The 25,772-nt window shown below is 49.2% G+C and overlaps 1 protein-coding gene across 1 annotated transcript in view; it reads right to left on the bottom strand.

Moving 5' to 3' along the window:
- The window catches only part of ELP3 (elongator acetyltransferase complex subunit 3), a 125,158-nt gene that overhangs the window by 50,033 nt on the left and 49,353 nt on the right, over positions 1-25,772 (bottom strand). The window contains exon 9 of the mRNA XM_079968755.1: positions 20,324-20,450. Within this exon, the coding sequence (XP_079824881.1) occupies positions 20,324-20,450 (127 nt within the window). The remainder of the gene's footprint in view (positions 1-20,323; positions 20,451-25,772) is intronic.

Below are 25,772 nucleotides of genomic sequence, written 5' to 3'. Positions count from 1 at the left end.
TTTGCACGCAGGGATATAACTGAGGCTGAAAGCTCAGGGCAGCTAACACCAGTATAATTACAATAAAAACATAATAGGGGGGAAAAACAATTTAAAATACGGGTTAAAATACAATTTAAAATGCAGCCTCATTTTAATAGTAGCCCATAAATCAAAACCATAAGGGGAGGGAAAGTGAGACTGAGTCCAAACCAAAGGCCAGGCGGAACAGCTCTGTCTTGCAGGCCCTGCAGAAAGATGTCAAGTCCCGCAGGGCCCTGGTCTCTTGTGACAGAACGCTCCACCTAGTCGGGGCCAGTACTGAAAAGGCCCTGGCCCTAGTTGAGACCAATCTAACCACCTTGGGACTTGGGACCTCCAAAGTGTTGTCATTTGTGGACCTTAAGGTCCTCCGCGGGGCATACCGGGAGAGGTGGTCCTGTAGGTATGAGGGTCCTAGGCTGCTGCTGGATCAGGCCAGTGGCCCACCTAGTCCAGCATCCTGTTCTCACAGTGGCTGACCGGATGCCCCGAAGGAAAAAACCCTCAAGCAGGATCCGAACCCAACTCTCTCCCTTCTTGTGGTTTCCAGCAACTGGTGTTCAGAAGCCTTGCTGCCTCTGACTGTGGAGGCAGAGCAGAGACATCCTGGCTAGGAGCCACTGATAGCCCTCTGCAAATTTGTCTAATCCTCTTTTAGAGCCACCACTGTGTCCTGCGGCAGGGAGTTCCACAGCTGAAATAGGCGCTTCGTGAAGAAGTACTTTCTGTTTTCCTTTTATCCACCTTCCCCAACCCTGTGTACCTTGCAGATGTCTTGGGCTGCAGCTCACCTCAGCCCCAGCCAGCCCAGCATCGGGGTGGCGAAGGCTGCTCTAGGCCAAGCCTTACAGTAGCACTTGGAGAGGGGTGGCAATTGCCTTTGTTTGCCGAGACGGCAGGCCTCCAACAACAGAGTGCGACTTTCCGCCGCAGAACAAAAACCAAAGCCATCAAGGGCTGCCTGCTGCTCAAAACGCCGCAGCTCTGGCGGAGTCTGAAGTGGGGCAGGGTGCATGCCTTGCTTTATTCCAGCGGGCAACCGCTGCTCTACGAATTGCAAAACAACAAAATGTCAATTAAAAACCCAGCAGCGCACGTTGTCAGTGCAGCAGTCAGACACACCAGCCACGACACGCATTTTATAGGAACAATAATTGATTTCGCTAGCAGAAGTCTGCCTCAGAAAAGGGAGAAGGGGGAGACATGCCTTGCTGTTATTAACACTAATGGCGCTGACAGGTTCCCATTCATTCACGCCCTTGTAAACCTGCGGGCAGGCATAAATAATCGGGAGGTGATTGGTATAAATTAGTCATTTCGGTGCCAGGAAACTGCTGCTTTTTCATCAAGGTAGAAGGGGCAGTTACTCAGCTGTGTAACAGCTGCCTCTCCTCCCCCTGCAAATCAGTGGCCTGGCAAACAGGTAGATTATCTTGCCTTAGCGGGAGAAACATCCTCGGAATTGGTTATCTCTGCCAGAGGTACTGGAGAAAGGAGAGGCGCCCTATACCTATACCTGAAGGAGTGTCTCTACCCCCATTGATCTGCCTGGACGCTGAGGTCCAGCTCTGAGGGCCTTCTGGCGGTTCCCTCATTGCGAGAAGCAAAGCTACAGGGAACAAGGCAGAGGGCCTTCTCGGTAGTGGCACCCACCCTGTGGAATGCCCTCCCATCAGATGTCAAAGAGATAAACAACTACCTGACATTCAGAAGACATCTTAAGGCAGCCCTGTTCAGGGACGTTTTTAATGTGTGACATCTCAGTGTATTTTTGGTCTTTGTGGAAGCCGCCCAGAGTGGCTGGGGAAACCCAGCCAGATGGGCGGGGTACAAATAAATTATTATTATTATTATTATTATTATTATTATTATTATTATTATTATTTCCACTTCCCCATCTCGTACCCGGGCCTTTATCCGCCTCTTTCATAAGATGACTGCTCTTTTCATATGGTTCAGCTCCTGCTGCCCACCCACATCATTGTGTGAGATGAGACAGGCTGGAGCAAAAGGCAGGACCTTTTTAGTGGTGGCGCCTACAATGTGGAAGAGATCTGCAAGGCTACATTTTGTTGTCATTTGGGCTGCTGAATGTTGCCAGAGGCGACAAGGGGCCCAGCAATGGGCGCAACTCTTACCTGTGCCAAGCAGGCTGCATCTGAGGCACAACGAAAGTCAGACATTTGCACCAAACAGATGCACACACACCCTCTAGTTCAAGGACATGCACTCAAAGAAAATCATGGGCATGATCCCAAAGGCCAGAGAGAGGGGAACCAGGGGCCACCTTCTCGTTGCACAACAGAAGGCAGATCAATTTTGCGTTCCTAATCCAGGAGTCCACAGAACAGATTTAAACTCTGCAGTACTGGCTTCCTTGTTCACTTCTGCATTCTTAGGAGGGTAATGAATAGCAGCAGCTAAGATTAACACTTCAAAGCCATGACTGCCTTCGCTGATTGTCTCCAAACCTGCAGGGCATAAAACAGTCCCTTGGCTGTTGACACATACAAATGCAATAATTTCTGTCGCTTTCCTATGAGGCTCCAGCATTAAAAAGTCTACAGGGGATTAGATTTTCTCTCTCCCCTCCCCATCCCACCCCCAAATCATACAAACACTCGCTCTCCTTTGTGCCGATCTGGACTGTATGATGAACCCTGAAGATTAGCGTAAGAACTGTTGGGAAAGAGGGGGACAAATATGTTTCAAGAGTGTAGTAATCATCTGCTCAGCACGTGTGAACAACACACAGCCTATTGCCACAAAACAACTCCCAAGACTGGGTGCGAAAGAATATGAGCTACCGAGAGCAGCAAGGATCACAGAGAGGTTTTTGGGAGCAAAACACCCCACACCAAAGGGATTGCTTATACTAGCGCAACAAATACAAAATGTAAAAAGAGGGAGTGCGCAGAACGGCTCTCACCAAACCAGAGCCCTTCAGATGTTTTGGACAAAACTCCCACCAACTGGAGGACACTGGTTACTTAAGAGACCGCCTTGTCCCTTATCGGAGATCTGCACTGGTTGCCAATTTGTGATCAGGCTAAGTTCAAGGTGTTACTGTTAGTATATAAAGCCCTTAACAACTTGGGTTCACCTACGAGACCACCTTCGGTAAAAGGACCGCTGGATAATAATAATAATAATTTATTATTTATACCCCGCCCATCTGGCTGAGTTTCCCCAGCCACTCTGGGCGGCTCCCAATCAGTGTTAAAAACAATACAGCGTTACATATTAAAAACTTCCCTGAACAGGGCTGCCTTAAGATGTCTTCTGAATGTCAGATAATTCTTTATCTCTTTGACATCTGATGGGAGGGCGTTCCACAGGTCGGGCGCCACTACCGAGAAGGCCCTCTGCCTGGTTCCCTGTAGCCTCACTTCTCGCAATGAGGGAACCGCCAGAAGGCCCTCGGCGCTGGATCTCAGTGTCCGGGCTGAACGATGGGGGTGGAGATGCTCCTTCAGGTATACAGGACCGAGGCCGTTTAGGGCTTTAAAGGTCAGCACCAACACTTTGAATCGTGCTCGGAAACGTACTGGGAGCCAGTGCAGATCTCTCAGAACCGGTGTTATGTGGTCCCGGCGGCCACTCCCAGTCACCAGTCTAGCTGCCGCATTCTGGATTAATTGCAGTTTCCGGGTCACCTTCAAAGGTAGCCCCACGTAGAGCGCGTTGCAGTAGTCCAAGCGTGAGATAACCAGAGCATGCACCACTCTGGCGAGACAGTCCGCGGGAAGGTAGGGTCTTAGCCTGCGTACCAGGTGGAGCTGGTAGACAGCTGCCCTGGACACAGAGTTAACCTGCGCCTCCATGGACAGCTGTGAGTCCAAAATGACTCCCAGGCTGCGCACCTGGTCCTTCAGGGGCACAGTTACCCCATTCAGGACCAGGGAATCCTCCACACCTGCCCGCCTCCTGTCCCCCAAAAACAGTACTTCTGTCTTGTCAGGATTCAACCTCAATCTGTTAGCCGCCATCCAACCTCCAACCGCCTCCAGGCACTCACACAGGACCCTCACCGCCTTCACTGGTTCTGATTTAAAGGAGAGGTAGAGCTGGGTGTCATCTGCATACTGATGAACACCCAGTCCAAACCCCCTGATGATCTCTCCCAGCGGCTTCATATAGATGTTAAAAAGCATGGGGGAGAGGACGGAACCCTGAGGTACCCCACAAGTGAGGGCCCAAGGGTCTGAACACTCATCCCCCACCACCACTTTCTGAACACGGCCCAGGAGGAAGGAGCGGAACCACTGTATAACAGTGCCCCCAGCTCCCAGCCCCTCTAGACGGTCCAGAAGGATGTTATGGTCGATGGTGTCAAAGGCCGCTGAGAGATCCAGCAGAACTAGGAAACAGCTCTCACCTTTGTCCCTGGCCCGCCGGAGATCATCAACCAGCGCGACCAAGGCAGTTTCAGTCCCATGGTGAGGCCTGAATCCCGATTGGAAGGGATCCAAATGGTCCGTTTCCTCCAGGCGTGCTTGGAGTTGTTCAGCAACCACCCGCTCAATCACCTTGCCCAAGAATGGAAGATTTGAGACTGGGCGATAGTTGGCCAAATTGGCCGGGTCTAAAGATGTTTTTTTAAGAAGCGGTTTAATGACCGCCTCTTTCAGCGGGTCTGGGAAGGCTCCCTCACAGAGGGAAGCATTCACCACCCCGCAAAGCCCATCGCCCAGCCCTTCCCGGCTCGCTTTTATCAGCCAGGATGGGCAAGGATCAAGAAGACAGGTGGTCGGTTTCACTCGTCCAAGCAGCCTGTCCACATCCTCGGAGGTAACAGATTGGAATTGATCCCATATAACAGGGCCAGACAGAACTCTAGCACTCTCCCGCCCTGGCCCTGCTCCCACTGTGGAGTCTACTTCCTTCTGAATCTGAGCGATTTTATCTGCAAAAAACTTTGCAAAAGCATTGCAGGAGATCTTGGGGTCCCTACCAGGCCCCGGTGGTACAGGTGGTTCCGATAAACTGCGAACCACCTGAAAAAGTCTCCTGCTGCTGTTTTCTGCAGATGCAATGGAGGCGGCGAAGAAGGCCCTCTTCGCTGTCGCCATTGCCACTTGGTAGGCTCGACGTTGAGCTCTAACCCGTGTCCGGTCTGATTCAGAATGAGTTTTCCACCACCGGCGCTCTAGCCGTCTCAACGATTGTTTCATCACCCTCAGCTCCAGGGAGAACCACGGGGCTGTCCGGGCTCCATGCAATCGGAGAGGGCGCTTCGGAGCCAGACAGTCAATAGCCCTGGTTAACTCCGCATTCCAGCGTGCCACCAGGGAATCAGCTGAAAGGCCATCAACTTGGGATAAAGCATCCCCTACCACTCTCTGGAAGCCAATTGGATCCATTAAGTGGCGGGGGCGGACCATCCGAATCGGTCCCACCTCCCTGCGGAGGGGAAGGGCTGCGGAGAAGTCCAGTTGCACCAGGAAGTGATCTGACCATGGCACTTCTTTTGTTTCGCTTTTAGTTAATGTCAGATCACCAACATCCGTAGAGGTAAACACCAAGTCTAAGGCATGTCCGTGGCTATGAGTTGGGCCAGACTTATTCAGGGACAGCCCCATGGAGGCCATGCTTTCCACGAAGTCCCGAGCTGCCCCTTGTAAGGTCGTGTCGGCATGGATGTTAAAATCCCCCAGGACAACCAAGCTAGGTGTCTCCAGGAGTATATCCGCCACGACCTGAAGCAGCTCGGGCAGGGAATCCTTGGTGCAGCGGGGAGGTCGGTACACCAGTAGGAATCCTGTACTGCCCCTATTGCCCAACTTCCAGAACATGCACTCAGAAAACTGGGTCTTCCCAATAGGACGCCTGGTGCAGACTAATGACTTCCTAAAAATCGCTGCAACCCCCCCTCCCCGCCCACATGACCTGGGTTGCTGTGCGTAAGAGAAACCTGGTGGGCAAGCAGCGGCAAGGACAGGCCCATCTGCCTCATCCAACCAGGTCTCTGTCACACATGCCAGGTCAAATCCTCCATCCACAATCAGGTCGTGGATGGCAGTGGTTTTATTCATCATTGACCTGGCATTGCACAGCAACACTTTCAGGTCATGTGGGTTTCCCTTGCTGATTACTGTATCCTTCTGGTCAGGACCAGACCTGGAGGCAGGGATAGTCCTAAACCTGCCTCCTCGGTAATGACATGGTCTGGTCTTAGCATAACTCCTCCTCCTGCCCGTGATCACTGAGATCGGGTGTCCCAAAACATCTCCCCCTGTGGAACCTGCCCCACCCAATCTATTGGCTGAGGCCCACTCCCAGGCAGCCATGACCCTCCCCCTTAAAAGGCAAAATACAAACTATATAATAATTTAACAGAATAATAATAATAATAAAACAAAACAGAACAAAACAAAACAAAACAAAGCAAAACAAGGAACAATAGTGCTGACTCAGTGCTTATCCCACCCCAAGCAAAAATAAAATAATGAAATAATATAATATTATAAAAAACAACAACCACCATTTAAAGTGCTGCAAATTAAAAGCGATTAAAACATTTAAAACCATTTTGTCCATTGCTGCCGGTAGCTACTCAGGCCTCTTATGCTGTGGGTGCGAGTGCAGGCCCCGCCCCCTAGGCCGGATGGAGTTGGCAGGAGAGGGAGCGGTCCTCCCAACACTCACGCAAGCAGCAGCAGCAGCAGCAGCAGCAGCAGTCGTGTCCCGGAGGCCTCTCTCAGGCCTCTTATGCTGTGGGTGCGAGTGCAGGCCCCGCCCCCTAGGCCGGATGGAGTTGGCAGGAAAGGGAGCGGTCCTCCCAACACTCACGCAAGCAGCAGCAGCAGCAGTCGGTTAAGTCCAGTCAAAGGAGACTATAGAGTTGTGGTGCTCATCTCGCTTTCAGGCCGAGGGAGCCGGAGTTTGTCCACAGACAGCTTTCCAGGTCCTGTGGCCAGCAGGACTAAACCGCTTCTGGTGCAACAGGACACCGTGACAGAAGCCAGAGTGGACGGAAACACCGTGTCCCTTAATGCCACAGCGGTACCTATTTATCTACTTGTGCTGGCATGCTTTCAAACTGGTAAGTTGGCAGGAGCTGGGACAGAGCAGCAGGAGCTCACTCCGTCACAGGGATTCGAACTGCTGACCTTCCGATCGGCAAGCCCAAGAGGCTCAGTGGTTTAGACCACAGTGCCACCGGCATCCCAACTCAAGATCGCTTTACCCCACAAATGCTCACTCGACTGCTTTGATCCGCAGAACTGGCACAGCTACAGGTGCCAAGCAATTCCCATTCTGAAGTTGTAAGAACTTGTTTAGTGTGGCAGCACCTAACCTTCGGAACTCCCCGCCTATTGATCACAAGCAGGCACCTTCACTACATTCTTTTTGGCGCCTGCTAAAAACATTCTCGTTTAGGCAAGCCTCCCCAGATGCTTAGAAAAGTTGATGTGAATTTCAGCCTGTTTCAGTATTCAGTATTCAGCCTGTTTCAGTATTCTTTTTGCAAGCTGTTTTAATTTTTGTTGTAGCATTTTGTAAACTGCTTTGAGGTTTGTTGGTTTTTGTTTGTTTCTTTACAATCAAGCGGTGCATTAGTCTCTACAACCTTCCAATAGTTTGACTTCACCCACAAAGGCACAGCCCTCCATTGTCCCCTGAGACAGACGGATGCCAAAAACAATTTAGGTATTTGTTCCCCATAAATTTCAATCCTTGGTGAGGTCTACATTGAAAGAATACATGACTGAATTTGGATTGGTTGATGTTTGGCACATATCACATTGTAGAAAAGGTGGCTATATATATATATAAATAATCAGTTCATCACAACTGTTTGAGAATAGAATATGAATAGAATATTTTCTGGCCCCTTCTCCATTATTACAGCATGTTACAACACGTCAGATTGGTACAATTGCTATTTCAGATCATGCACTATCTTGCTAGGCAGTTATCTGATAAGGTAAAAACCTCTGGCATGTGGTGTTTAAATATCTCACTCTTGGATGATGAGAATTTTAGAACACAGGTGGGCGCTGACCTTCAGGGATTATTCTTATTGCTAATGTGAGCTGATGTTGCTTTTTTTTTTCCTTTCGGTTATATTTGCAAAGAATACATACGCACGCACCAAGGACAACATTTTGCAATAGCAGCAAACAGAAGGGACATTCTGCGCCAGCAGTTTTAGCATGCAAAAAATTAAACTGGGGGTCTAGAATAGGTTTGCCATATGTCCAGAAAATTCTGGACATGTACGGAAATTGGATGCTTAAAGTGGTGGCCAGGGGGGATTTTAAGAGATGTCCGGAGTTTCCCACACGTATGGCAACCTAGGGCTTTTTTTTTTTTTGGTTTTCTGTTTTTGTGTGTTCGTCACTAGACTTTCTGTCCTGCTTTGGCCACCGTCGGCTTCCTTTTCATCCCTGTCCTCTGCCTCCTGCCACTGGCACCTCCTGCCATATTGCAGCCCACAGGCATGGGTGAGGCAAAGCTCTCGGTGGAAGGGGTCTGTGCCAGGCATGGACCACCTCCCTTCTTTGGGTACCCCACCCCTCTCTGGGCTCCCAGGGAGGCGGCGAGGGGGTTGTCTCCCCTCCTTGAGGGCCTCTTCGGTCCTTCTCCCCTGGAGGTCTCTGGGTCTCCCCCTCACCTTCGCACCCCTGCAGGCCTCTGGTGTCACTGCTGCGGCAGGGCCTTTGAGCTCCGTCTCTTAAATGTGGGGTGGGGGTTGCCACCTCAGGCTGAGCGCAGAGATCTGCTGAGGCTGGGGCTGTATTCTGAACATCATCACCACCATCATTTTATTTGTAGGCCGCCTTTCCACAGTTAAAACAATGCTCAAGGAGGCTTGTTGTTGTTGTTGTTTAGCAGTTTAGTCTAGTCTAGGATGGCAATGACAAACCTAGACAGCATCTTAAAAAGTAGAGACATCACCTTGCCAACCAAGAATGGATGCTTTTGAATTATGGTGCTGGAGGAGACTCTTGAGAGTCCCATGGACTGCAAGAAGATCCAACCTCTCCATTCTGAAGGAAATCAGCCCTGAGTGCTCACTGGAAGGACAGATCCTTAAACTGAGGCTCCAATACTTTGGCCACCTCATGAGAAGAGAAGACTCCCTGGAAAAGACCCTGATGTTGGGAAAGATGGAGGGCACAAGGAGAAGGGAACGACAGAGGACGAGATGGTGGGACAGTGTTCTCGAAGCTACGAACAAGAGTCTGACCAATCTGGGGGAGGCAGTGGAAGACAGGAGTGCCTGGTGTGTTCTGGTCCAGGGGGTCAGAGTCGGACAGGACTAAATGACTAAACAACAACAACAACAACAAGGAGGGTTGTGGGACTAGAAGGGCATCTGGCCAGTAGAGCAGGATGTGCCTGAACGTCTCATACTGGCTCAAACTGGCCAACGAACCCCTCAGGCCTCTGGTGCTTCTGCTGCAGCAGGGATGGGGAACCTCAAGCCAGGGGCCAGATGTAGTCCTCGCTGGCCCCCAGGATCCTCCACAGGCCCCACCCCCTCAATGATCCTGACTGGCACCATGTTCTTGCCCTGGCTGTGGGGTGTGTCTGCTGTGGTTTGCCTAGGATGGAGGAGAGAGGGAGTGTGCGTAGAAACTAGCCTCCTGCACAAAGGTAAGATTTACATTTGTTGCCCTGCCTACTTCTGCCTCTGGCCCTGCCCACCGCTGGCGTGTGGCCCCCAGAAAGCTGCGCAAAAGGGAATCAGGCCCTCGGGCTGAGAAATGTCACCCACCCCTGTGCTGTAGATCTGTAGATGTGGATTTAAAAACTTGAAATAAAAGGGAAGGAAGGAAGGTGCCTTCTCTCCATCCTTGCAGGAACAAGGCAACTTGATCCCGAGCCGTTTTTAATCCGGCGCCACGAAATCTCCCGTCCCTCGAAAACCTGCCTTTTTTGGCAGGCAGCAGCGACTGTGTGCCAAATCCGTCCTGTGACTTCCCCGCAGGCACATTATCAAGGTCAGGCCAGAAGGTGTTGAGGTGATCAGGCCTCTGAAAATGCTTTCTAGAGCTCTGTTCAACGCTCCCTAAGTGCCTGAAATAATCGCTTTCAATTGCAGACAAATTGCAGTCAGCTGAACTATGGACAACTTAATGGCTGATCTCTCTCTCTCTCTCTCTCTCTCTCTCTCTCACACACACACACACACACACACACACACACACCTTCTCCTTTTGATAAATAAGCATCTTGGCAGCAGGCACTAAATATTTTTAGACTGTTTTCCTAGATCTCGGTGCTCGTGTGTTGCTCACACTGTGCAGCCCCAAGCACAATGTGTGTGCATGAGCTATGGACTGTGTGATGAAGGCTTATCCCCCCTCCCCAAACACCAAAACTTCCTGGCCATTCTATGAATAACTGACAAACTTCTGTTGCTGCTTCTTTCTTTCTTTCTTTCTTTCTTTCTTTCTTTCTTTCTTTCTTTCTTTGCAACTCAAAATCAGCAAAACTCCCCAACCCTGCCGGCAAGGACTGCTTATGAATCATGAATCCATAGTTCACAGGGCAACTTAGAGGTCTGAGCGATGAACCTTTGCAGCCCTCGCCTCCATTCTGCCTATGGATTAATTGTTTCTGTTGAATCCCTGACATTTCAAACATGTTAAATAACTGCAAGAGGAAAAGTCAATGGTGTTCGTTTAATTGTGGCCCTCTCACCTGTGAACCCAACTGCAAATGGCCAAATTCCAATATAATGTTGATTCCCAAGCCAGAAGCCTCGTGCTCTCACAGGCCATCACTCACCCAGAGCATCCTCATGCATGAGCAGTTCTTGTGTCTCTGGAGAGAGGCAATGGTGCCTGCAAATCATATTGCCCGAACCTTGCCACAATAGCTGATATTCCTTTTCTAGCTGCATCCTAGACTTTGTTGTCGTTCAGTCGTATCCGACTCTTCGTGACCCCATGGACCAGAGCACGCCAGGCACTCCTGTCTTTCACTGCCTCCCGCAGTTTGGTCAGACTCATGTTTGTAGCTTCGAGAACACTGTCCAGCCACCTCGTCCTTTGTCGTCCCCTTCTCCTTGTGCCCTCCATCTTTCCCAGCATCAGGGCCTTTTCCAGGGAGTCTTCTCTTCTCATGAGGTGGCCAAAGTATTGGAGCCTCAGCTTCAGGATCTGTCCTTCCCGTGAGCACTCAGGGCTGGTTTCCTTCAGAATGGAGAGGTTTGATCTTCTTGCAGTCCATGGGACTCTCAAGAGTCTCCTCCAGCGCCAGAATTCAAAAGCAACCATTCTTTGGCGATCAGCCTTCTTTATGGTCCAGCTCTCACTTCCATACATCACTACTGGGAAAACCAGAGCTTTAACTACACGGCCTTTGTTGGCAAGGTGATGTCTCTGCTTTTTAAGATGCTGTCTAGGTTTGTCATTGCTTTCCTCCCAAGAAGCAGGCGTCTTTTAATTTCAAGACTGCTGTCACCATCTGCAGTGATCATGGAGCTCAAGAAAGTAAAATCTCTCACTGCCTCCATTTCTTCCCCTTCTGTTTGCCAGGAGGTGATGGGACCAGGGGCCATGATCTTGGTTTTTTTGATGTTGAGCTTCAGACCATATTTTGCGCTTCTTTATGGCCCAGCCATACATCACTGCTGGGGAAACCACTGGGAACAACCCTCCTAACCCACTACAAAGAGAAACAGCCCTCACCGCCTCTGCTTCAGATCTTCTCTTTTCTCCAGCCACCCATTTCCCGAAGCTCTCCTTTCCCTGACGCTCGTCTCCCTTGATCTCCTATGCCCTGTTCCTTCTCTGCACATGGTAATGGGGATGGGGATACAGCCCGAAACTGCAGTCCTGGCCTGTGAGAACACAAGGAGAGCCTGCTGGATCTGGGCCATGGTCCATCTAGTAATAATAATAATAATAATAATAATAATAATAATAATTTATTATTTATACCCCGCCCATCTGGCTGGGCCTCCCCAGCCACTCTGGGCGGCTTCCATAGAAAGCAAAAATACACTAAAATATCACACGTTAAAAACTTCCCTGAACAGGGCTGCCTTAAGATGTCTTCTGAATGTCAGGTAGTTGTTTATCGCTTTGACATCTGCTGGAAGGGCGTTCCACAGAGGGGGTGCCACTACCGAGAAGGCCCTCTGCCTGGTTCCCTGTAGCTTTGCTTCTCGCAATAAGGGAACCGCCAGAAGGCCCTCGGCACTGGACCTCAGCGTCCGGGCAGAACGATGGGGATGGAGACGCTCCTTCAGGTATACTGGACCGAGGCCGTTTAGGGCTTTAAAGGTCAGCACCAACACTTTGAATTGTGCTCGGAAACGTACTGGGAGCCAATGTAGGTCTTTCAAGACCGGTGTTATATGGTCTCGGCGGCCGCCCCCAGTCACCAGTCTAGCTGCCGCATTCTTCTAGTCTAGCATCCTCTTCTCAGATGCAAGCAGGAGCTGAGCACAAGAGCATATCTCCCCTCCTGAGGTTTCCAATAACTGGTACCTCCAATTGTGGAGGCAAAGCACAGCCTTTGTGACTAGTAGTCATCTCTAGACCTCTCCTCCTCCATGAATTTGTCTAATCCTCTTTTAAACCATCCAAGTTGGTGACCATCCTTGCCTCCTGGGGAAGTGAGTTCATGGTGGGGTATAAATAAATTATTATTATTATTATTATTATTATTATTATTCCCATTGTTCAGCCCAGACACTGAGGTCCAGCTCTGAGGACCTTCTGGCGGTTCCCTCACTGCGAGAAACGAAATTACAGAGAACCAGGCAGATGGCCTTCTCGGTGGTGGTGCCCGCCCTGTGGAACGCCCTCCCATCAGATGTCAAGGAAACAAATAATTACAGTGGTACCTCGGGTTAAGAACTTAATTCGTTCTGGAGGTCCGTTCTGAACCTGAACCTGTTCTTAACCTGAGGTCCCGCTTTAGCTAATGGGGCCTCCCACTGCTGCCGCCATGTGATTTTTGTTCTCATCATGAAGCAAAGTTCTTAACCCGAGGTACTATTTCTGGGTTAGTGGAGTCTGTAACCTAAAGCGTCTGTAACCCTAGATACCACTGTATCTGACTTTTAGGAGACATCTGAAGGCAGCCCTGTTTAGGGAAGTTTTTAATAGTTAATGCTGTATTGTGTTTTTAATATTTGGTTGGAAGCCACCCAGAGTGGCTGGGGAATCCCAGCCAGATGGGTGGGGTAATAATAATAATAATAATAATAGTTTAATCGTGTGCTGTGTGAAGAAGGACTTTTTTTATCTTCAATCGTCCAACATTCATCTTTGTTGGACATCCATCAGTTCTTGTGATCCACCCCTTTACTTAAAGGTTTAGGTTGGCCTTTGCTAACATGGTGTCCTTCAGCTGCTGCTGGACTCCCACTCAGTCTCAGCCAGCATGGCCAATGGTTAGGGAGCGGCAGTCCAAGACAAGTGGAGGGGGCCTCGGGTTGGCAACGGCTGGCCGAGGAAATTCGCTTTGACGGGCCAGCAGGGGAGTTTATAAAACGATCAGATTAATAGCTGGCATAAATCAAGTGCTCGGCAGGATTAATGAGGTTTTTAACAGAGCCTGCACCTCAAGACCGCATCAGGCAATAAAAAGGCACACTTGTGAGTTGTCGTCACAGATGAAAAATGAGGCGACCCAGGGGGTAGACGGATGGAGGGAGGGAGGGGGCGGGGGCGGGGATGATCCATGAATCACACTTGTTGTTCGGAACAGAACTGAGAGGAGAGACGAACGCAGGAAAAGATGCGCTCGGGATTCCCCCCTTTTGCTGCATTCCAGTGTCAGGCGTCTCCCGAAGCCCTTTACATGCAGACAGGCCTATGCAGCTGTTTACTCTTCTTCCATCATTTTAACGATCATTCTGCTTTGTTTTTATGGGTGTCTTGCCATATGTACCCTACCCTTCTGAGATCTTCGTTGTTAGATAGATTAGACGGATTTTAATTTTTCTATTAATAGAATTGGTTGTATTATTATTACAGTGCCTGGGTATTTTATGTGAGTTGGTGGCATATATATTGTTGTTGTTGTTTAGTCGTGTCCGTCTCTTCATGACCCCCTGGACCAGAGCACGCCAGGCACTCCTGTCTTCCACTGCCTCCCACAGTTTGGTCAAACTCATGTTCGTAGCTTTGAGAACACTGTCCAACCATCTTGTCCTCTGTCTTCCCCTTCTCCTTGTGCCCTCCATCTTTCCCAGCACCAGGGTCTTTTCCAGGGAGTCTTCTCTTCTCATGAGGTGGCCAAAGTCTTGGAGCCTCAGCTTCACGATCTGTCCTTCCAGTGAGCACTCAGGCCTGATTTCCTTCAGAATGGAGAGGTTGGATCTTCATGGGACTCTCAAGAGTCTCCTCCAGCACCACAATTCAAAAGCATCAATTCTTCAGCAATCAGCCTTCTTTATGGTACAGCTCTCACTTCCATACATCACTACTGGGAAACCACAGCTTTAACGGCATATATATACTTCGATTAAATTAAAAAAATAAATTCTGGGGCATGAGGAAGAGTGGCTTCCAGCAACTGGCATTCAGAAGCTGCCTTCTACTGTGGAAAGGTTTATCTTAACGCCTAAGAGGTCCAAGTACACCAGGCTGAAGGAATAAGCCGCCTCCAGCGCAGTGGAAAACTCCAACTTCTAGAAAAAACCCACAACTTCTAACATTGTCAGGAAAGCAGCATTTCCCCTCTGCTCAGGGTGACTGTTGACGTTGCTGCATTCTCGATCTCACATCCTTCAAGCGGTGCACAAAGAACCAAAAACCCCCGGACATGGCTATTGATCTGCTTGGCAATTCCAGGGAGAGAGATTACCAAGGCGCTCCATCTTCAGATTCTCATTATCGCAGAGATAGATGATGAACTAAATGAAGCCTCACACAAGACAGGAAGCATTCAGGCAGCCGGTGCTATTATTGGAAGATTTATAATCCGTTTAATCTATTTAACAATGAAGATCTTGGAAGCAATGGGACCTCTCCGCCGATTCTCAGCAGGGACCGTTAACTGAAAGACCACCAGTCCCTGTCATAGCATATATAGCATCACTCAGATCAGGGATGGAGAACCAGAGATGCAACAGGTGATGTTCATCTGTAACTCCTATCATCCCTGGGCATTGCCCATGAAGGCTGTGGATGACAGGAGCTGAGAGTTCAACAGCAGCTGGGCAGCCACAGATGTTTCCCCTCCCTGGCTTAGATTAAAGGGACCCCTGACCATTAGGTCCAGTCATGACCGACTCTACGGTTGCAGCGCTCATCTCGCTTTACTGGCCAAGGGAGCCGGCGTACAGCTTCCGGGTCATGTGGCCAGCATGACTAAGCTGCTTCTGGCGAACCAGAGCAGCGCACGGAAATGCCATTTACCTTCCCGCCGGAGCAGTACCTATTTATCTACATGCACTTTGACGTGCTTTCGAATTGTTAGGTTGGCAGGAGCAGGGACTGAGCAACGGGAGCTCACCCCGTCGTGGGGATTCGAACCACCAACCTTCCGATTGGCAAGTCCTAGGCTCTGTGGTTTAACCCACAGTGCCACCTTTCTGGCTTAGATTACCTGGGGAAATATTACTTGCAGTTCTGCACCCTACAGAGCATCGCCCCTGGCATTCTGGAATGCCCTTCCCTCTGCCATATGGGAAGCATAATAATAATAATAATAATAATAATAATAATAATAATAATTTTATTTATATCCCCCCTCCCCAGCCGAAGCCGGGCTCAGAGCAGCTAACAACAGTAAAATAACACAACATTCTAAAATCATTTCATTATAAAATCAGTTCAAATCAAATTAATGGCAACCATTGGACTAGAGTTCTATGAGGATTACCAAAGGAGGGAGTCAGACTGTGCCTTGGCCAAAGGCCTGGTGGAACAGCTCTGTCTTGCAGACCCTGCGGAAAGATGTCAAGTCCCACAGGGCCCTAGTCTCTTGGCACAGAGCGTTCCACCAGATCGGGGCCACGGCCGAAAAAGCCCTGGCTCTGGCTGAGGCCAGCCTAACCTCCCTGTGGCACAGGACCTTCAGGATGTTCTTGTTTGAAGACCGTAAGGTCCTCCGGGAGAATCTTCTCATTTTATTTGTATGCCGCCTTTCCATACTTGAAACTATGCTCAAGGCGGCTTACAACATGACAAGATTTACATAATTACCAACAGAACAAAAGTCATAAACAACAAATAAAACACATCAAAAGATGCAAAACCAAATGGAAAACAATTTCCACATAAATCATAAAATCTGAAACTAAAAATACAACATTAATATCATTAACAATTTAAAATGACATAGATAAAAAATATCTATGCAGCACCCATTGGTGGTTTCAAAGGACTTCTAATGATACAACCTCTGTGGTGTAGAGGTTAGAGTAACGGACTAGGACCTGGGAGACCAAGGTTCAAGCCCCCAGTTGGCCACAAAGCTGTCTGGGTAACCTTGGGCCAGCTGCAGCCTCACAGCCTAACTTCCTCACAGGGTTATTGTGAGGATTAAATAAGGAGGAGGAGAAGAACCATAAGTGCCACCTTGAGCTCACTGGAGAAGAAGGAGAGATATAAATGCAACAAGCAAGCAAACAAACAACCTCTTTTGCCCATGGTTTCCCTGACTCATAAAGTTTGGATCTTGTTTTTACTTAATCCCTGCTCTTATCTCTCTTTTTTTGTATAATACTCTCCAGTATGTTCTTATGATACTGTTTTATTTTTTTAATATTAGGGGCAGATGGGGCTCGTCAACCTGGGAAGGTAGAATCATAGAATGATAGAGTTGGAAGAGACCACAAGGGCCATTGAGTCCAACCCCCTGCCAAGCAGGAAACACCATCAGAGCACTCCTGACGTATGGTTGTCAAGCCTCTGCTTAAAGACCTCCAAAGAAGGAGACTCCACCACACTCCTTGGCAGCAAATTCCACTGTTGAACAGCTCTTACTGTCAGGAAGTTCTTCCTAATGTTTGTTGTTGTTTAGTCGTTTAGTCGTGTCCGACTCTTCGTGACCCCATGGACCAGAGAACGCCAGGCACTCCTGTCCTCCACTGCCCCCCGCAGCTTGGTCAGACTCATGCTGGTAACCTCGAAAACACTATCCAACCATCTCGTCCTCTGTCGCCCCCTTCTCCTTGTGCCCTCCATCTTTCCCAACATCAGGGTCTTCTCCAGGGAGTCTTCTCTTCTCATGAGGTGGCCAAAGTACTGGAGCCTCAGCTTCACAATCTGTCCTTCCAGTGAGCACTCAGGGCTGATTTCCTTCAGAATGGAGAGGTTTGATCTTCTTGCAGTCCATGGGACTCTCAAGAGTCTCCTCCAGCACCAGAATTCAAAAGCATCAATTCTTCGGCGATCAGCCTTCTTTATGGTCCAGCTCTCACTTCCATACATCACTACTGGGAAAACCATAGCTTTAACTATACGGACCTTTGTTGGCAAGGTGATGTCTCTACTTCTCAAGATGCTGTCTAGGCCTGTCATTGCCCTTCTCCCAAGAAGCAGGCGTCTTTTAATTTCGTGGCTGCTGTCACCATCTGCAGTGATCATGGAGCCCAAGAAAGTAAAATCTCTCACTGCCTCCATTTCTTCCCCTTCTGTTTCCCAGGAGGTGATGGGACCAGTAGCCATGATCTTCGTTTTTTTGATGTTGAGCTTCAGACCATATTTTGCACTCACCTCTTTCACCCTCAATAAAAGGTTCTTTAATTCCTCCTCACTTTCTGCCATCAAGGTTGTGTCATCTGCATATCTGAGGTTGTTGATATTTCTTCCGGCAATCTTAATTCCAGCTAGGGATTCATCCAGCCCAGCCTTTCGCATGATGAATTCTGCATATAAGTTAAATAAGCAGGGAGACAAAATGCAGCCTTGTCGTACTCCTTTCCCAATTTTGAACCAGTCAGTTGTTCCATATCCAGTTCTAACTGTAGCTTCTTGTCCCACATAGAGATTTCTCAGGAGACAGATGAGGTGATCAGGCACTCCCATTTCTTTAAGAACTTGCCATAGTTTGCCATGGTCGACACAGTCAAAGGCTTTTGCATAGTCAATGAAGCAGAAGTAAATGTCTTTCTGGAACTCTCTAGCTTTCTCCATAATCCAGCGCATGTTTGCAATTTGGTCTCTGGTTCCTCTGCCTCTTCTAAATCCAGCTTGCACTTCTGGGAGTTCTCGGTCCACATACTGCTTGAGCCTTCCTTGTAGAATTTTAAGCATAACCTTGCTAGCGTGAGAAATTAGTGCAATTGTGCGATAGTTGGAGCATTCTTTGGCACTGCCCTTCTTTGGGATTGGGATGTAGACTGATCTTCTCCAATCTTCTGGCCACTGCTGAGTTTTCCAAACTTGCTGGCATATTGAGTGTAGCACCTTAACAGCATCATCTTTTAAAATTTTAAATAGTTCAGCTGGAATACCATCACTTCCACTGGCCTTGTTATTTGCAGTGCTTTCTAAGGCCCATTTGACTTCACTCTCCAGGATGTCTGGCTCAAGGTCAGCAACCACACTACCTGGGGTATATGAGACATCCGTTTCTTTCTGGTATAATTCCTCTGTGTATTCTTGCCACCTCTTCTTGATGTCTTCTGCTTCTGTTAGGTCCTTTCCACTTTTGTCCTTTATTATGGAAATCTTTGTACGAAATGTTCCTTTCATATCTCCAATTTTCTTGAACAGATCTCTGGTTCTTCCCATTCTATTGCTTTCCTCTATTTCTTTGCATTGCTTGTTTAAGAAGGTCTTCTTGTCTCTCCTTGCTATTCTTTGGAAATCGGCATTCAATTTCCTGTATGTTTCACGTATGTTTGTATGTTTCCTGTATGTTTCCTAATGTTTAGGTGGAATCTAATCTAGTAACCCATCTATGAGATGGGAAACTCTGACCCTAAAATTCTGCTGCCTTATGGGGTATCTTTGGGAGAAGAAAAGGCTCAGGAGGAAACTCTACGCAAATCCAGAGTGGAGTCCCTAAGGCGGTTGGATGGCACCTTGTATGCCTCCTTCCGGTAACTCCTGCAGCCAAACTGGTGCCAAATGTCCTGTTCTGCTTTCCTTTGGAACACATCAGCGAGGCTGAGAGGGGGGTCTTGTCATCTGGCCAGCCCAGGACCTCCAGACACACTGCCCAGGCTTGCACCCTGGAGAGGTGACTTTGGTTCTGCTGGCACAGCAGTTTGACTTCACCCCCAGAGGCACACTCCATTGTCTCTCGAGACAGACGGAGGACAACAACAGGCGATTGTTATATTGCATTTGTTTAGGCCCCAGTACTACTCCACCACTCTTGTCTCTGAACCTGAGCCTGCTTCAGCTAATGTTCAGCTTCCCTCCATGTCAGAACAGCATTGGTTGCTGCCCATCAAGGATGTGCCCTGCCTGCATGGACAAATGTAGCAATGATTCTGGGTATCAGTTGATGGAAATCGCAAGTGAAGAGGGTGCCCTGCTTGTGGGTTTCCCTTTGGAGAATCTGGCTGGCCACTAGATGGGGCCCCTTCGGCTTGATCCAGCACCCAGGCTCTTCAAATGTTCATGGTACCTCCTTGAACATGGACTTTTTGCCTGAACTGGGATCAGTGTCTACACTGTAGCTTTTCCAGTTGCACTGGCTCCCGGTGGAGTACAGGGTCAGGTTTAAGGTGCTGGTTTTGACCTTTAAAGCCCCATGCGGCCTAGGACCCTCGTACCTACGGGACCGCCTCTCCTGGTATGCCCCGCGGAGGACCTCAAGGTCCACAAATGACAACACTTTGGAGGTCCCAGGTTGCAAGGTGGTTAGATTGGTCTCAGCTAGGGCCAGGGCCTTTTCAGTACTGGCCCCGACTTGGTGGAACGCTCTGTCACAAGAGACTGGGGCCCTGCGGGACTTGACATCTTTCCGCAGGGCCTGCAAGACAGAGCTGTTCCGCCTGGCCTTTGGTATGGACTCAGTCTGACCCTTCTGTTTCCCTCCCCTTACGGTTTTGATTTATGGGCTACTTTTAAAATGAGACTGCATTTTAAATTGCATTTTAACCCACATTTTAAATTAATCCCCCCCCCATTATGTTTTTACTGTGATTTTACTGGTGTTAGCTGCCCTGAGCCCGGCTCTGGCCGGGGAGGGTGGGATATAAATACAATTTATTATGATTATTGCAAGTTAGCCAGGTTCCTGATAGAAAGGGGAATCTGGGGGTTCATGGGGAAGGGACCTTGGTTACCCTTTCAGCCCTTCAACCTTGACTCTGAACTGTGTCTTCCCTAAATCCCCGAGAAAGGACCACAATAAGAGGCCAACGGAACAGCAGCCAAAACGAGTTCAAACAGAAGCAACCCATGCCTTGAGCCGCTCTTACCACAAACTGGTCGATGTCTCTCTCGAGTCCCATGTTGGGCAGGTCTGGCATCATGTGTGCCACCACTTTGAACCCGGCGTCTTTGGCTAGGTGGAATGATTCGCACACAGCCTTCACCGTATGGCCCCTGGGGGGGAGAGGGGAGGAAATGGGCGTTAGAAACGTGGGGGCACACACAGAAGCAAGCATCTCATAAGAACATAAAAAGAGCCCGCTGGATCAGGCCAATGGCCCATCTAGTCCAGCATCCTGTTCTCACAGTGGCCATCCATTTCTTTTTTATTTTTTTCTTCCATAGTGGTAATTTTGCTTCAATGACAATGTTTATTTTTTTTGGGCCATTAAAAAATGTCACTTGACAAAACCTTTAAAAAGCAAAACCGGACAACTAAATTTCTTAGCACAGTTAAAAAACAACAACAACTTTCCCCAAAAAATAGTTATTCTCTCATTTCTTCATCTTCTTCCACACCCCTAATATAAAGGACATTATTGCTTATTTAACTTATTTGCAGAATTCATCATGCGAAAGGCTGGACTGGATGAATCCCAAGCCGGAATTCAGAAATTCAGAAAGAGGAGAGCGCAAAATATGGTCTGAAGCTCAACATCTAACAAACTAAGATCATGGCCACTAGTCCCATCACCTCCTGGGAAACAGAAGGGGAAGAAATGGAGGCAGTGAGAGATTTTACTTTCTTGGGCTCCATGATCACTGCAGATGGGGACAGCAGTCACGAAATTAAAAGACGCCTGCTTCTTGGGAGTAAAGCAATGACAAACCTAGACAGCATCTTAAAAAGCAGAGATATCACCTTGCCAACAAAGGTCCGTATAGTTAAAGCTCTGGTTTTCCCAGTAGTGATGTATGGAAGTGAGAGCTGGACCATAAAGAAGGCTGATCGCTGAAGAATGGTTGCTTTTGAATTCTGGCGCTGGAGGAGACTCTTGAGAGTCCCATGGGCTGCAAGAAGATCCAACCTCTCCATTCTGAAGGAAACCAGCCCTGAGTGCTCACGGGAAGGACAGATCGTGAAGCTGAGGCTCCAAGACTTTGGCCACCTCATGAGAAGAGAAGACTCCCTGGAGAAGACCCTGATGTTGGGAAAGATGGAGGGCACAAGGAGAAGGGGACGACAGAGGACGAGATGGTTGGACAGTGTTCTCGAAGCTACCAGCATGAGTTTGACCAAACTGTGGGAGGCAGTGGGAGACAGGAGTGCCTGGTGTGCTCTGGTCCAGGGGGTCACGAAGAGGCGGACACGACTAAACCACTAAACAACAACAACATTGCACCTTATCAGAACTTCACCAAGGTGTCCAGAGAATGCACCGTCAATATATTATTTTGTATTTGCAAGCTGCATGTTCATGTAGCCATCGACGGAGACGAGGTAGCCTTTGTATTCCACCCCCTACTTCAGCTTCACCATCGCTAGCTTCCCAGTCAGCCTGCTTCGGACTGAGAGGCAGACTCACAGCAACCAAACCAATCTAAGGGCGGCTGCGGCAACAAAAAATTACCGTATTTTTCACTCTATAGGACGCACTTTTTCCCCTTCAAAAATGAAGGGGAAATGTGTGTGCGTCCTATGGAGCGAAGACGCCATAGCCCCCCTACCCTCTCCCAGCTGGAGAGGTGACGCGCGGCTATGGAAGGAGCCTCTATAGAGGATAGCAGCCTGCTTCCCGGAGCGCCGGGCGCGCTGAAATCAGAGCGCCCGGCGCTTTGGGAACACACTCGCAGCCTAGGCAGCCCTGTGGGAGTTCCCGGCAGGGCTCCCCACGCTGCGGATAGCAGCCTGCCGCCCGGCGCGAAGGGCGCCCTGAAGCAGAGCGCCCCTCGCGCCGGGCAGACATCCGCAGCGCGGGGAGCCCTGCAGGAGCCATAGCCCCACGACCCTCTCCCGGCTGGAGAGGTGACGCGCGGCTATGGCAGGATCCTCTTTAGCCGCGCGCTACCTCTCCAGATGGGAGAGCGCGTCAGGGGCTAAAGAAGCCATTGCCCCGCGACCCTCTCCCAGCTGGAGAGGTGACGCGACTATGGCAGCAGCCTCTCCGCTGCGCCTTTCCGCTGCTCCCTGACCTGCTCTTTGGGGCTGGTGGTGGGCTTCCCCCCGCCAGCCCCAAAGAGCAGGTCGAAAGGAACCTGAAGCCTGGAGAGCGAGAGGGGTCGGTGCGCACTGACCCCTCTCGCTCTCCAGGCTTCCAAGGTAGCCGCCTGAACACACCTTAAACGGCACCTTGTTTTAGAGCGGGAAAACAAGAGGGGGGAAATTCTCCCCCTCTCTGCGCAGCGCCTCCTGCTGCTTCGCTGAAGGGGCGCTGGGCAGAGGGGGAGAATTTTTTTTCTTGTTCTCCCCCCTCTAAAACAAGGTGCGTCCTATTGTCCGGTGCGTCCTATGGTGTGAAAAATACGGTACTAGCGGGCAGCACTGGTGTGCCCGCCAAAGCTCTAAAAAGAAAAAGCCAAACAGTGGCCATTCAGATGCCTATGGGAAACCAGTAAGCAGAATTCGAGCACAACAACTGGGATACAGAAGCATCGCTTTTCTTTTTGGGGCTGATCCAGCAAAGACTCTTCTTAATGTTCTTCTGTACTATAAGCAAGTCTTAAGCCCGAGGCACCACATAAATGAAGCCACAGGTTCCGCTCCTGCCTCCAACAGTTTTCTCCTCTATGTATTTTTAAAGATTTGTTGGCATCTTGGGAGCAGGGACCTGGCTTCTCATTCTCCACCCCCCCCCCCAATTCATATCTATATAAAGCCATGAACAGAAGCAGAACACTCTAACCAAAACTGAACAGCTGGGACTTGTATTTTGCACCATTTGAAAGCAAACAGATACCAAACTTCACACCCTAAAGGCTTTCATTTTCTTGAACGACTGAAGCATCATCATTGCCCCACGGATAAAATGCCTTGGCAGGCTTTGCAGAATGAACAGAAAGGCTGTCTCCCATTTGCATTGTTACAATTCCCACCTACCCCAAATTCTGTAGGATAGCCAGCCTCATAGAACCAATGTGCTTAAGCCTAATTAACGCATGAAGGAGTGAATTACCATAGATGGGGTGAGCTCCCGTTGCTCAGTCCCTGCTCCTGCCAACCTAGCAGTTCGAAAGCACATCAAAGTGCAAGTAGATAAATAGGTACTGCTCCGGCGGGAAGGTAAACGGCGTTTCCATGCGCTGCTCTGGTTCGCCAGGAGCGGCTTAGTCATGCTGGCCACATGCTGGCTGTACGCCGGCTCCCTTGGCCAATAAAGCGAGAAGAGCAGCGCAACCTCAGAGTCGGTCACGACTGAACCTAATGGTTGAAGATATTTCACCCCTCCCATTGCAAGAATCTGCTGATGTTTCAGAAAGGAGGGGGCAGATTTTGCTCATTACAGTGGTGCCTCGCAAGACGAAAAGAATCCGTTCCGCGAGTCTCTTCGTCTTGCGGTTTTTTCGTCTTGCGAAGCAAACCCATTAGCGGCTTAGTGGATTAGCGCTATTAGAGGCTTAGAGGCTTAGCGGATCAGCTGATAAGCGGCTTAGCGGATCAGCTGTTAAGCGGCTTAGCGGATCAGCTGATAAGCGGCTTAGCGGATCAGCTGTTAAGTGGCTTAGCGGCTTAGCGGATCAGCTGATAAGGGGCTTAGCGGATCAGCTGTTAAGCGGCTTAGCGGCTTAGAAAAAGGGGGGAGGAAGGAAAAAAAACCCGCAGGAACTCGCAAGACATTTTCGTCTTGCGAAGCAAGCCCATAGGAAATTCGTTTTGCGAAGCACCTCCAAAACGGAAAACCCTTTCGTCTAGCGGGTTTTCCGTCTTGCGAGGCATTCGTCTTGCGGGGCACCGCTGTACTTATTCTGCTGCAGCCTGACTTCAAAAAGGGAGTCTGAGTGTTATCTGTGTATAGATAAGGTCGCTGCTCATGCGGCTGTAACACGCAGTGCAGTCCAGCGTCTCCATTTAGTCTGTAGTTAGTTTGTGTAGTAGCTGTAGAGAATAAAATAAGTTATTCTACAGAAGCTGTCGTTCGTGTGGTTCATGCTCTGTTGTGCTCCGCTGACTACTGGAAGTGAGTTTGGTGCTCACAGCTCTGAGTTGTGAGTCCACAGCACTTAGACCTGCTTCCTGCATGGAAGGAAGTGCTTTCCAGCTCGCCTGGCCCAGTCGGGGCTGAGAGGTTGAGCCCAGTCAGTGGCACTGGCTCAAAGGCGAAGCTGACAATGGTCAGGGGTCCCTTTACCTTTTACTAAGTTGCTCTGCTAGACTTAGCTATGTCCACTTCCCTATACCTTGCGGGGAATGTTCTCTCTCCGTCTACCTGACAAGCTCACCATGTGAGGAGGCCTGAGGTGGCTGCTCCAGTTTAGACCGCATGGCTCTCACAAGCTACTCTTGAGTTCCCATACAAATAATTTAAACACTTCCACCACTTTGGAACTAAACCAAGTTTTACCTCCTGCGCAATTTTTCTGAATGCTGCATGGAAAAGCACAAGAATCTGACATTTGGAGAGTTTGTAAATACAGTGGTACCTCGGGTTAAGAACTTAATTCGTTCCAGAGATCCGTTCTTAACCTGAAACTGTCCTTAACCTTTAAGCACCACTTTAGCTAATGGGGCCTCCTGCTGCCGCCGCGCCACCGGAGCACAATTTCTGTTCTCATCCTGAAGCAAAGTTCTTAACCCGAGGTACTATTTCTGGGTTAGCGTAGTCTGTAACCTGAAGCGTATGTAACCTGAGGTACCACTGTAAACCATTTTTAACTTACCAAATGTGTGTTCTTTTTCTGTGCTAGGGGACACTTTTGGAACTCACTTTAAAGGAGGTATTTTGAAGGTCTAAATCCTATATTTCAGTACACCACTTAAGAGAGGTTCTGTACACAAAGAGGTTCAGAATTATTTTTAGATAAACATAAATAAAAATAATTCCTTTAGACCCTATCAGTGAGGCCAAGTTGGGGGGGGGCTTGCCGTCTGGGGAGCCATCCACACTGCCCGGCTTGCACCCTGGGGAGGTCACTTCAGTGTTGCTAATGCAGCAGAAACAATGTGGGAGGCAGCAGTCATGAGATACAGGTCTCTGCAGCCACAGCAGGTGATGCGATTCTCCAGCGGCTTGAATTCACCCCTGGAGGCACTCTCCATTGTCTCTTGAGCCAGACGGAGACCATCAACAACATCTTTCCACCTGGAGTTGTTTGCTCCCCATATTCTGAACCTTCCAGAGGGCAATGATTGTGATGCAAGAGGGTTTTTAAAAATAAAAATAGGAAACTGCCTTACGCTAGATGTTCCACCACTGAGCTATTACCCTTCCCTACTGTATTATTACAATACGCAAGCAATTCATGGGACAATGCAGCGCTTGGAAATGACTGTGTCTTCCTGAGCAAAGTTCTCTGCTCACTCGTTGGTGCCTGCAGCCTCAGGGGCGTTTAAAAAAAGGA

The sequence above is a fragment of the Podarcis cretensis genome (genome assembly GCF_951804945.1).
Source record: "Podarcis cretensis genome assembly, chromosome: 3".
Lineage (NCBI taxonomy): Eukaryota > Metazoa > Chordata > Lepidosauria > Squamata > Lacertidae > Podarcis > Podarcis cretensis.
This window is presented reverse-complemented; position numbering and strand designations above follow the sequence as displayed.